The 13714-nt window shown below is 36.3% G+C and overlaps 1 protein-coding gene and 1 pseudogene across 6 annotated transcripts in view; both read left to right on the forward strand.

Moving 5' to 3' along the window:
- POC5 (POC5 centriolar protein) overlaps nucleotides 1-13714 on the forward strand; it is a 35440-nt gene that overhangs the window by 17974 nt on the left and 3752 nt on the right. For 5 of the 6 annotated variants that reach the window (XM_045074419.1, XM_004766848.3, XM_004766849.3 and 2 more), the window contains 4 exons: nucleotides 88-267; nucleotides 2459-2612; nucleotides 6355-6677; nucleotides 13022-13198. In XM_045074419.1, coding sequence (XP_044930354.1) covers nucleotides 88-267; nucleotides 2459-2612; nucleotides 6355-6677; nucleotides 13022-13198 — 834 coding nt within the window. The remainder of the gene's footprint in view (nucleotides 1-87; nucleotides 268-2458; nucleotides 2613-6354; nucleotides 6678-13021; nucleotides 13199-13714) is intronic. The other variant, XR_006604982.1, reaches the window with a different exon arrangement.
- Nucleotides 280-2411, forward strand: LOC106007272 (annotated as a pseudogene).

The following is a 13714-nucleotide window of genomic DNA, read 5'->3' on the forward strand; positions in this document are numbered from 1 at the left end:
CTCAGGGTTACATTATGTATTTTAATATCACTGCCAATATATTTACCAGTTACTGTGTTTTTGAGGTTGTATATTACTTTCATTTAGGCCTATGAAGGTAAACTAGCTGACCAGTACTTCCAGAGAACTTTACTGAAGAAAGTCTGGAAAGGCTGGAGATCCATAGTACAGAAACAGTGGAAAGATGTGGTAGAACGAGCTTGTCAAGCAAGAGCAGAAGAAGTTTGTGTCCAGATTTCCAATGATTATGAAGCCAGAGTCGCTGTGGTAAACTTTTTTTATACTTTCAATTTCTTTTAATAAAAATTAAAAAGATAAAATACTGTTTATAGTTAGGCAGAGTAACCCATTTCTCCAGTTCCATTTACTGCTGTGTAGATTCAAATGAGACTTCCTGGCAGAGAACACTAGTTAAGACTAACTTAACTCTGACCTCCAAACTTTAGTTGGCTCTCTTGAATGTACACTTCCCTTGGAAATCACCTGTAGACCCTTACATTTCTAAGAAAGCATGCTTTCTTATGCTTCTTTACTTGGCCTTTATTGAGCCAAAAATAAGGACCCAAAACAAAAATGTTTATCCTTATGTTAATGTAAGTAAATTATGTTCTGATAAGTAGTTGCATATAAATTGAAGTCATTTTCCCACTGACTTTTATTAACAAAATAAACATTGTTTCCAAGGGAAAATATTTGAGACCCAAAATTAAATTAAAACCACGGTGAAGAATGCAGAGGGCCTCTTGAAATCAAATATTAAAAGAAAACCCTTTTTTCATCATTATAGGACAAAGTTCTTAACGTTAAAAATAATATTCATTATATAAATAATTTGCTGCAATTCAAGATGACTTGAAAAAGAAAAATTCAGTCCCTTGAGATTTGGCCTGTGGGATTGTACCTATTGTCACTTTGCCCTGTAAATTCTATAGATAATGTTTAATTAAAAAGAAAGAATGATAGAAAAATTCTGTTAATAGTGCACTTAGGTATTTTTTTTCTGAAGAGATGAGAGTCCGTCTGTGGCTTTAATGTATTTTGCTTAATAGTCTGCATAAAAGTTTTATGGTCAGAAATGACATATCTATTTGATATAATTAAAACATATCAACAACCTTTGGTGGGACCAGCATGAAATTCCCCTTGTTTGAAACTTGATTTTATGGTTAGGAATGAAAATGGTTTATTGATAGAGACAGTAAGAGGTAAAAATGCACCTTTTAAAATAAATTGAGATACGTGGTGGAAGAGGAGAAGTGTTTTTAGTATTTTACATAAGAATAACTTCAGAGCTTGACAAGACGGCCACACTAACAGTGCCAGCAAGGACTCCTGCCACCACTCCAGCCCCAGCCCCAACCCCAGCCCACCCCTGGCTTCAGCACCAGCACTGGCTCAGCTCTGGCTGTGGCTGTTGTGCAGCCCCCAGCCCTCTTCCCGTCTCACCACTGCAGCCACGTGGTCCAGCCATGCCAAGTCATTTTGGCCTCCATTGTGAAGAGTGACAGTGCAGTAGAAGCACGGCCTGAGTTTTCGGGACCCTGTTGAGAATTGTTGACAAGCATTCAACGAAAGTCACTAACAGCTTCTTTTCAGTACCTCCCAGTGAATCAAAAGATGAAGTAGTTGTTGGCATGAAATTCACTAAGAACGTGTATGAATTACACAAGAAAGTCTCTCCAAATGAGCTCATCCTGGGCTGGTACCCAGCAGGCCGTGACATTACAGAGCACCCTGTGCTGTTAAGTACTATGGCAGGGAAGTCCCCATCCCTATTCACCTCACTGTGGGCACCAGCCTCTCTGAGCAGCAAGGCCTAGGTCAGCACTTTAATGGGTGTCCCTGGGAGTACCATAAGGGTAATGTTCTCACCTCTGACAGTGAAAGTAGGCATACTGTGACACTGAACACATTAGAGTCGACCTGATCATGAAGACCTATTTGAGCCCCAACCAGATGTTCAGACTCTCAAGCAATCTGCAGCAAGCCTGAGGGGTATGGGTTCACATCTGGGATGCCCTGATAGTATTGCAGTACACAGAGGATGTGCTGTCTGGAAGGGTGTCAGCTGACAATACCACGGTCCATTTCTTGAGGAGTCTGGGTCACCAAGTACCCAAGATAATTCCCAGTGACTTTGAGACCATGTTCAACAGCCACTTGGCCAATCTCAGAGAGTCACAGATTGCTCTCACTGAGAAACTTATAAACCTGTGAATGGGCCCAGGCAGCACTCTGGCCAGTCTAGGCCACCCTAGGACTCAGAATAGAGTGAAGTAGAATGGTTTCCTTGAGGTTTGAGTCACACTGAGTCAGTCAACTCCTTGTGACTGTAAATAAAAATAGCCCGCTTTTTGTAAAAAAAAAAACTTCACAGTGTAAGTCTGTGTTTTGACTAGTTAATATCCTTCCTTGAGTCTCAATCTTTTTATTCTTTTCAAAAATTCCCCTTATTTAGTTATCTGGAGCTTTGGAAAATGCAAAAGCTGAGATTCAAAGAATGCAGCAAGAAAAAGAGCACTTTGAAGATTCCATGAAGAAAGCTTTCATGAGGGGTGTGTGTGCATTAAATCTCGAAGCCATGACTATATTTCAAAACAGAGGTGATACAGGTCAGTTATTTTGTATAAAGTTCTCTGCCTACTTTCAGAAAGGATTTGAGGAGATTTCAGTGATTGATGTGGTCTATAGTACTGATTTTCTGCAATGACTATGTCTTGTCCAGGTCTGGTATTTTTAACTTGGTAGTGTCATACCCAGTTTTAAATCTGCCTTGAAGATTCGCTCAGTTTTGGTTATTTATGGTATCTTAGATCTGATCAAGTAAACTGTCAACTCTTAAGTGTTTTGGCTCAGTGTTAAAATGATGTTTTGAATACAAAACAGTATTATAAGGCTCTTTTAACTAATAACTGCAATGCCTTCAAGTACAAAATTTTTATTTTTTTAAGTAGCCAAATTCCTTGGACCATTTTGTTTATTAAATATTTATCTAGTCATGGTTTCCCATTTTAAAAATTCTTATTTTCAGTTTAAGAAAGACCCCAACTAAAACTAATTTTCAACAAATATAAATATAGGCCTATCTACAACAGTCAGGTAAAATAATTTTATTTCAAGAAAAGAGAAGTCCCTGTATTAGCTGGGATCTGTGTGGTGTTTCTCCAGCAGGGCTTAGAATAGCACATGACTAGAGTCTTTGCCACTAATTTGCACCGAGGCCTATTTTCCTTGGTGAGTTTTAGTATTCTGCTCTGAGCAAAGAAGATAATATAAATCTTCCCCACCTGCTTCACAGAGGGTTCTTTTGGAAATGCAGTGAAATATAATTGGAAGCTCTTTAAAAGATAAAACATACTTTGACATGTAAGATGATAGCAATGATAAAATTATCACTATCTTAATTCACATCAACCTGTTTTATGTAAATATGTGAACATTTTTTGCGATATATCCTCATATTAAATCATATTTGAGATTCACAGTTTATCAATGACACAGTTTCATTTTGAACATCATTAATATTCCAATCCAGTGCATAACTTTTCTGTGGTTGTCATACCTTTATTTTAAAACATCTTCAAACATTTATTATTTAAATTGCATGTGGTGTGGATACTAGCAAGTTAAGGCCAATAATTTTTTTCTGAAGCAGTGAGAAATCCTAGAATCTCAGGGCAGAATAGTTTATCTTGCTAATACCCAAAGGAGTACTTGATTTCTTCAATAGATGGTCTTTTAATTGAATGTCAACAGTGAAAACAAACTCACCACCACCAGTTGTAATTATTAGCAAGTTATATGTATTAAATTGAAGAATTTAATTATCTACTTCTAACAGATCCTAGATTTCACAAGTGACAAATTATACTTACTACATTCAATTATAAGAGACCTGTTTCTCATAACCTACATAAGAAGATTATGAATTGATTAGGACAGAGTGTTCTACCACCTTAATAACTTTACTATCTTAAATTTTTTAATTCAGATACAGCTTTGTCTCCTACAGGCAAATATCCAGAACTGGATTTGGAGAAAAAGTATTCTGATAATTATACAACGTGATTTGTTTTGCCCCTGTTGCTTTTAAATCTCCTTTTATCTGCAGTTAATGCCAAGTCCTGGGATCTTAATTGTTCTGAATGGCTGTCATCACAATGGGGGTTAAAAATGACAGGAAAGTAAGACACACTAGCAGTAGTGTTGGTAAAGCTACCAAAAGCAAAAGTTCAGTGTTAACTAATGCAAGGTTTGCTCTGTGATTTGTAATTTTGTGGCATTTCATTAAAAGCTTTAAAAAAATTTTAATTCTAACAAGATAAAATTACTTCTGGCCCTTTTTCCTCTAAAACAGCAGTTTTTTTAAAAAGCAGTTTTTAATAATGATGTATCTATCTTGTCACAGCAGAACAAATACTTGGTTTTTTGTGTGTCCTGACTTTCTGCTGTCTATGATCTGCAGTGCGTCTCAGTAGTATCCTAAATCTTAAAGATTGGAAATTAGAAGTTTTATGAAGAAGGCAAATGTGACAATAAAAATGGCCTTTAAATGGTACCTGCCAAATATTAAAGCAGTTTTAGGAAAGTAGAAAAATGCTTTACAGATTAAAAAACTTACCCCAGTTAAAAGGAGAACAGTTATTAAATTACAGTGAAAAAAAAAAGGGGGGAAAAAAGGGAACTGCATAAATCAGCCCACGTTAGCAAGAGTTAGTCAGCTACCTCTATTCCAGGGAATCCCATCATGAGAACTCATTTTTGTACTTGTTCCACATCTGATTGAGTCTGCCACCCACCTAAAAAGACACAATCAGAATCACTTGCTATCAAAAGCATGTTAAAACTCTGTTTTGCTTTTAAAGTAAAAAGCAGTACTTTATATTGAATTAGTCCCTCTCATCAAAGGATTTCAAAAGATCTATGAATTATAATCCTCATTCAGCTTTGTTAATGAGGTACTGTTACTCTGTTTTATATAAAGATAGCCTAAGAGAAGGGATTACACGGAGAAAGACAACTATCATATGATCTCCCTGACATGAGGAAGTGGAGATGCAACATGGGGGGGTTAAGGGGGTAGGAGAAAAATAAATGAAACAAGATGGGATTGGGAGGGAGACAAACCATAAGTGACTCTTAATCTCACAAAACAAACTGAGGGTTGCTGGGGGAAGGGGGGTGGGGTTATGGACATTGGGGAGGGTATGTGCTATGGTGAGTGCTGTGAAGTGTGTAAACCTGGCGATTCACAGACCTGTACACCTGGGGATAAAAATATATTATATGTTTATAAAAAATTAAAAGATTAAAAAAGAGAGAGAGAGAGGGAGAGAGAAGGGCTTACAGAAGCCCAAATTTCAAATACAAAGAGGATAACATCAAAAACCATTTAAATGTAGGGCCATAGAACACCCTCTGTTCAGACATTCTGAAGCATCTCAGTGACTGAATTTCCAAACCCTCACCCTGGTGATGGGTGCTACATAGATACAGTCTTATAATACTTATACAGTGCTTATAATACCTGGGGAGGGGGTGGGATAAAATATGAAGAAACGCTTTGGTTTAGCTTCTGGAAGCCAGTGTTGCTCCTTTAATCCAAGGGTAAGGTTCATTTTTGAGAGAAGGTTACTATATAGGGTGCCACTAAAATTAGTTACGTGTGCAAATATACCTAATCCATGAGTTTATTTAATCCACTTGCAAGAACTGATTTCTTTTACAAAGTTAAAAGTAAAAATTTTAGTGTTACTGATTTTTAGTGTTATTTACTGATTTATTATTGTTTGCTGAAAAATCAAGTTTAAAATATATTGATTTTGTTTGGATAGGAACAACAGATGGAAATGAGAGGGTATAGGGATATCAAAAAAATTCTACAGATCTAAATACCAGGCAGTTGTATGAAATGGTTCAGAATGAATCCTTAGACTCAGTGTGACCATATTATTATAATGGCTGTTTTGGGAATACATTTTACTCAGCTGACATCCTAGCTGAGTACATACTTATTTTTTTTATAATTTTTTATTTTTTATAAACATATATTTTTATCCCCAGGGGTACAGGTCTGTGAATCACCAGGTTTACACACTTCACAGCACTCACCAAATCTTTTACATAAGAGCAAATCTTCATTAGTTTTCATATATTGAAGGAAATGGTCTTTAGTCTTAAGTGGTTAATGCTAACATTAACCAGTTAATAATGCTAAACATTATATGCAATACATGACAGATTCCTACATTTTCTTTAGAACCAAATTTTAGCTATTATGTATTTTCATTGTTGGGGGCATAAAAGGAATCTTAACCTGGAAGACTGTTAATGGAGTTATTTTGCAATTTGTAGGGATAGACTTAACAAATAAAAAAGAAGAGTATGGCCCTGGTGTTCAAGGCAAAGAACATTCTTCTCAGTCAGATTCTCTGGCCCCTCAGATGCCCTCAGTGGTTGCATTGCCACCGTCCCCGCCAGCAGCAGCCATGGGAGCAGCCAGCGCCTCTGCTTTTACCTCCGCTGCTTCCGTCACTTCTGCTGGGGCCACTTCTGCTTCCTCTGCTCACCTTCCGGTTTCTACAGCTCTTGGCTCCGGGTCTACAGCTGCTGCTCACCTTCCGGTTTCTACAACTCTTGGCTCCGGGTCTACAGCTGCTGCTGCACCAGAAGAAATGGTCAGTATGGTTAATACATGTGCCTGTGTGGGGAAAGGGGCTCAAAACTTGCATGTATATTGGGAGATTTTTCAGTTAGGACATACTTTCCCATGGAGGAAAATTCTATATGGTATTTAGGCCCAGCCATAGAAATAGTTAATATATGAAGTAGCTAAAACAATTTTAAATGAAAATAATGGCTGAGAGTTCTATTACAGTAGTGAGAATTAAAAACTTCATTTCACAGTTTTCAAGAATTAGTCAGGAAAAAAATGGAGAAAGAGTTGATGACAGACTTTATTTTGAAGGGAACTCATGGATATGTATTTTCAAGAGCTTAGAAGATTAACGGCTCTTTTGAATACTTATTCAACTACAGCTTTCCCTTTCCCTGAATGTAGCTATATCATTAATACTATTCTGTTGTTACTCCATCTTGATTTGAGTAGGTTTGTGTTTGTAATTCACAGTTGGAATAAAGATGGGAGTAGTTTTTCCTAGTTACTGAGCTTCTTTCAAGAGATGTGCATAGGGCATAGAACTGCTGAATGGGAGTATTTGTGTGAGAACTTGCCTGAAGGAATTAATCAAACTAATTAATATGGAAGAGTTACAAAGCATGTCAAGGTCCTGACTCCTGAGGCTCCCCTTGTTAAACCTGTATTCTTTATAAACAGCAGTTCTCAAAAGTGAAGGGAGTAGAGATACAATCCAAACTTATCAGACTCACTTCTGCTGAGCTTTTTAAAAAACAATGTATCCCCTAGGCACGAAGGCATGTCTAGTTTTAGAAAGCTCCTGAGATGATTCTGATTTGCTTGTGTCCCTCTCCTCCCTGACCCCAAGCACTTACCTGAGAGGAAAGAAGATGGCAGAATAGGTTTGATGTCCCACAGCTCTCCTGGCAGACCATCAGAAGCTGCCATTGCCCTGGACAGCTCTCTGTAGCTAAGGAAGGCATTGAGTCAGCCAGACAACTGCCCATGTGGAGTATTCCAGCTGACATGAATTTCTGCCTTTTGGAAGCTACTGACTTTAGGGGAAAAATATGTTGAGATCTGCTATTTATCACATTTGCTCTTGATTCAAAGAGGTTAAAAAATATAGCTGTTAAGAGAAATTTGAATGTGTGAGGGAGTTTTGACTTAGAAATAAGACACTGAAATTCAACTCTGACATATGTTCAGCTGTGTTTATTTTTCATGAATACACATTTTCAAGTGTGCTTCTATACAGATGATTTCATTTAAGTAAATACGGTGAGTGTTTATTTAAATTTCTGGTTTGTCATTCATGTTGCATATTCAGATAATACACAGATATAGATTTTTCAAAAATTCCCTTCAAGTATGACTACACCATTTGTACATCTGCATATATGTAAAACCTGAACATGCACAGGAAGAAAATGAATGAGTATGCTTACCACCCTATTTGTTACTTTTTGAAATAATTTGAGATAATTTTGAAGTCTTTGAAACCTGAAAGACACAATATTGTGGAGACAGCCCTTTCAACTACATCCTCCTCTATTAATAGATACACATTCAATTTTGTTCACATAAATACAGTCTTTACGGTTAGGGGGAGAGGAAAATCAGAAGTAAATCACTCTAAGTATAATGCTAATTTTCTTCCTTCCTTATATAATTACAGATTCAGGCTTACCTGAATTTGTCTCCTTATTTTTAAAAAACCATAATAACAAAAAAAAGGAATAAGGACATTAGTTGGCTAGCTTACCTAATGTGAAATTGTCATTGTTGGGACTAGGAATGGAGAGATTTGTGAGGTAGGCCTGGTTATCTTTCTTTTCATTTTAATCACAGAGGCTTCCTATGAACTATTTAAAACTTTTTCCAGTCTTAGTATTTTCAGTAGCTGAAAGGAGCTGTTTACAGAGAATAAACTGCAGAGCCTGAGAAACAAATAACTGGAGAAAGGAGGATTGCCAGCCTAGTAAAATAACACTTCCCTTTGCAAAATTTTTAATTTCTGCAGACATCCTCGGTATGTTAAATAAAATGCCAGAATTTTATGATGGAAAGCACTCTTCAAGAAATAGATTAGGCAGTTATACAAGCAAATATGTTGCAGTTCACAAGACTGGACAATGGGTGACAGACACTTTATTCTTTTTCTAACTCCCAGTTGGAATAGTTGACAGGTTTCAATTGGATTTTTAAACTCTTTAGTAATACTGAGGCCCCCTCTTAACTTTCCTCTTCATCTGAATGTAAAGTGAGAGGGTATCATTAGGCGCCCAGTACTGGTTTCCTCATTTTATAAATGGAAACTGAGGTTTAGAAAGAGGGAGGGGTAACTTGTCTGTGGATATAAGCAGTAATTCCAGCAGAACTGGAATTTAGACTTTTGACAGTTTGGCCACAGAACCCTGTCTCTTTTTTGTTTTTCTTTCTTCCTTCCCTTTCCCTTTCCCTTTCCCTTTCCTTTCCTGATTTTATTTACTTATTTGACAGACAGAGATCACAAGCAGGCAAAGAGGCAGGTAGAGAGAGAGGGGGAAGCAGGCTCCCGCTCAGCAGAGAGCCCGATGCGGGGCTCGATCCCAGGACCCTGAGATCATGACCTGAGCCAAAGGCAGAGGCTTAACCCACTGAGCCACCCAGGTGCACCTAGAACCCTGTTTCTTAACCAATAATCAAGTTTGTCTCCATGTCAATTATTAAGATAAAATAATGAGTTTTAAAACTATGTCATTTCCCTTTTCTTTCTTAATCCTTTTGATTTTGTTGCTTTTGTTGATATGACATAAAATGCTAGAAATTACATTTTTATAGCATTTTTAAAGTCAATTAAGCTGATAAATTTAATGTGATTCAACATGACTGAGACCAGTAAGTGGTCATTTTAGTCAAAAAGTCAGTTAAAAAAAAAAAGTTAAAGCAGGAAATTTTTAAAAATTATATATACATATCTTACACATCATTTAATGTTCAAACATGAGTGTGAGTGTTAATTTGCTAGTGTAGCTGAACCAGTATGGGTTCACAGATTGTAATTAAGCCATCTCTTTTAAATAAGCTACACTAAGTGGATTATTTTTTCTGTAATTTCCAATTTCACTTTTTGTAAGTAAAGCAAGAATCTAACAGAACTTGCAGTGCAATCTGATTATAGAACAAACTATTTGAAAACGAAAAGCAGACTTGGTAAACATGCAAGTCAATTAAGACAACTATTTCAAAAAAGTGATAGAGGTTTCTTTTTAGTCCTTATTGTTCTTTACTAGAATATGTATTTTTCATCTTACTGAAGGCATTTTATTTTATTTTTTTAAAGATTTTATTAGAGAGAGAAAGAGAGAGAGTGAGCACGAGCCAGGGGGAGGGGCAAAGGGAGAGGGAGAAGCAGGTTCCCTGCTGAGCAGGGAGCCCAAGTACTATGTACTACACACTATGCACTAGACACTATGTGGGGCTCAATCCCAGGACCCTGAGATCATGACCTGAGCCAAAGGCAAGTGCTTGACTGAGCCACCCAGGCACCCCCTACCAAAGGCATTTTAAAACAATTCTCAGCTAGTTGGGTGAAGGTTATCACCCATGGACATTTTCCTAGCTACTCCAGTTTTTCTCATGCCACATGTTTCCCTGTCAAAATTTACCTAGTTTGTCTTTCATTCTTTCATCCTCCAAGTAAGAACACCTGTTAGAGTTGGGAGTGTTTATACCCCTCAAATGTGACTGGGCAGCAATAGTTATCAGCTTAATTGTACTTCAGCTTAAAATTTTTTCATAAAAATATTTTTACCTGCACTCAGTTTTACATTTGTATATGGCTTTTAAAACTCTTCAGCAGTTCATAAAGTCTTTTTTGTACTTTAATAAGAAATAGGATAAGGTTTTCCTAAGGTCAAAAGTAAAAGTACACAATAACATATTTGTAAATATTTTAAGATCAGAGTTTTGGTTTCTTAAATTCATAAGACCCATAAAAATTTAAATAGCCAAATAGTTTCTGCAAGTATATATGAGAAGCAGTTGTCTAAATATCTCTCCCTAAATTCTGTTAGTTGTTTCTCCTATTTACCTTTTTTTCCCTAAATTATATGCTCATGTCATTTCCACATGCATCAGTTTCAGACATTATTGGTTGACTTCCTATTATGGATGAAAGAACTTGGCCTTTTCATACCACCTTATTCCTTCCCTTCCCCTCCCTCATCCACTGTATGTATGTATGTATGTATTTGAGAGAGAGAGAGAGAGTGCAAGCAGGGGGAGGGGCAGCGGGAAAAGGAGATAGAGAATCTTAAGCAGAGAATCTTAAGCAGGCTCCACGCTCAGCACAAAGCCCAACGTAGGGCTCAGTCTCACAACCCTGAGATCATAACCTGAGCCAAAATCAAGAGTCGGATGCTGAACCAACTGAGTCACCCAGGCGCTCCTCCACTTATATATTTAGATACAAATATTCCAACTTTGCATTAAGTTAAAGTTTATGATGACTATGTAAATATGGCTAAGCTATTATTATGCTTGTATTTCCTTTCTAGTACAGTTTTTTGTTCCTGGAATTGATCCCTTCATTTTTGTCTTTACTTGGTTTTCTCTGCAACTCTAACTAGGTCTCAAATCCAAACTCTCCAAGGATTTACAAAACCTCACTGAGTGCTGTTTTCCCAGGGTCTTCCTGACATATCAATATTCTGTCATTTTAATTTTCCCAGAGACATTTCTCATGGAACACACAGTCTTCCTCTTTCAGTATACAGTTGCAGCCATCTGTAGCTAGATGCAGATATGTAAAGAACTTCAATGAATGAAACCTCAGATAGATGAGACAATGAGGAAAGATCACTAATAATGCTTTTGGAAAAACTATGGTTAGAGGGAGAATTAATTTAGGTTCATAATTCACACTGAAATTTCACATGTTTTAAGAAGTTAAACCCAAATAAGTAAATGTTAGAAGAGTATACCCCAGCTGTCCAAGGAAAGCTGCTTGATTCAATTATGGAAGAAATTAATGATAAAATTAGCTATAATTTTAAAAATTTATGTGCATTGAAAAATAAAACAGATAAATGAAATAGGGAAAATACTACAAGTGCCTATATCAGGAGCAATTAAATGTTTTTGAGAGCAATACCCATTCCTGGCAAGTAATTAAAGAACATGGGTAGTTGAGAAAATGAACTGCAAATATGAAAAATTAATAAGGAACCACAAATTAAATATATATGTTATTCCTGATAGAAATATAATCTTTCTGGAGTATCATCCAGCAGTAAGTAACAAAAGCTGTATAAGCTGACATTACGTTTTTATATGATCATCTCATTTTTGCAAAATATTCTATAGAAAAAACTCAAGGGGAATCCTCATTTACAAAAATTTTGTTTCCTGTTATAGTAGGAAAATAACTGAGTAAGATAAACCTTCGTTTGTCAGTTATTAAAACCTCTCACTAAAAGTTATAACATAGGGTGCGTGGGTGGCTCAGTGGGTTAAGCCTCTGCCTTCAGCTCAGGTCATTATCTCAGGGTCCTGGGATCGAGTCCCACATTGGGCGCTCTCCTCGGCAGCAAGCCTGCTTCCTCTCTCTCTCTCTGCCTACTTGTGCTCTCTCTCTCTCTCTCTTTGTCAAATAAATAAATAAATTTTTAAAAATTTTAAAAATCTGTTTTAAAAAAGTTATAACAGGTCTCTGTATTTGTGAAGAAAAGAATATTAACAAAGCAATAAGAAAAAAAAACACAAAAGCATATGTCTAATGAGAGGCATATGCGTAAAGTTAATTATACATAAGGATCAAAAGTATTCATAAAACAGAATAATGGTTGCCAAGGGTTAAGGGTGGATGAGGAAGGGAAATGGATATGATCCTAAAAGTTCACAAGAGGGAAACTGTGGTGCTAGAATAGTTTTGTATCTTGATTACGGTGATAGTTATGGGAATCAAATGTGATAAAAATGACATGGATCTATAATACCAAGGCATTTTTACCCATGTCAGCTTTCTGGCTTTGACATCATAATTATACTATACTTATATAAGATGTAATCCTTGCAGGGAACCAGGTGAGGAATATACAGTACTTCTCTATACTACCTTTGCAACTTCCTATGAATCTGTATTTCAGAATGAAGAGTTTATTAAAAGTTTATAAAATCCTACAAAATGGTTGGTACACCAATTAAAGGGGCGTTTTAGGATGCTTGGTTCTATATTTTTTGCTTTTTGTCTGATTGTTTTATTTTTTCCATGTTAAAGGTGGTTAATATACAATTATTTTTTAAGTGCCTGTGTATTTCCCTCACAAGTTACAGAAGCAAAAGTACTATATATTTTGCTATGGATTTTTCTACCAGCTGGATATTTCCTTGTTTTTTTAGTATGTGCCCAGAATTGTGACATCTGCACAACAGAAGGCTGGAAGAACAATTACAGCCCGGATCACAGGGAGATGTGATTTTGCCTCAAAAAACAGAGTTAGTAGCAGCTTAGCTATAATGGGAGTTTCTCCTCCCATGAGCTCAGTTGTTGTGGAAAAACATCATCCAGTCACAGTGGTGAGTACATATTTGATGACCTTTGTCAAAAAATCTTTTTCTTGAGAGTTTATAGACCAATAAGCACTTAAGCTACATGTTGAGGAAAAGATGAAAATTCATGATGAATCTTATTTATTCTACCTTTTATTATGGTACTTTATATACTTATAATTCTCAAACCTGCTCTAAATCTACCTTTCCTCTTTTAAAAAAATTAAATTCAGAAATGTTGTTTCTTGTCAACAGTGTAAAAATTAGCAACACAAAAAGCTATGTTGGTGTCCAAAAGAGACAAATGATTTCTCATTAATTTAAAAAGAGAGACAAAAGCAGTTTCCTTATTACCTGCTGTTTCTGTAGGAGGTATTTGATTACAAGAAACACTTCCCTATTTTTATAGTCTTTAATTTTTGCTCTTTTTTTAAGTCTTCTTCCCCTTTTTTCTATATAACTGTCAGCATACATGTTTCAAAAAAAATTTAGGGGATTGTAGTAAATTCACGTGATAGAAAAGAAAACACTTGGAATTTAAGC

Source organism: Mustela putorius, unplaced genomic scaffold, assembly GCF_011764305.1.
Source record: "Mustela putorius furo isolate JIRA1106 unplaced genomic scaffold, ASM1176430v1.1 tig00537350_pilon_pilon_pilon, whole genome shotgun sequence".
Lineage (NCBI taxonomy): Eukaryota > Metazoa > Chordata > Mammalia > Carnivora > Mustelidae > Mustela > Mustela putorius.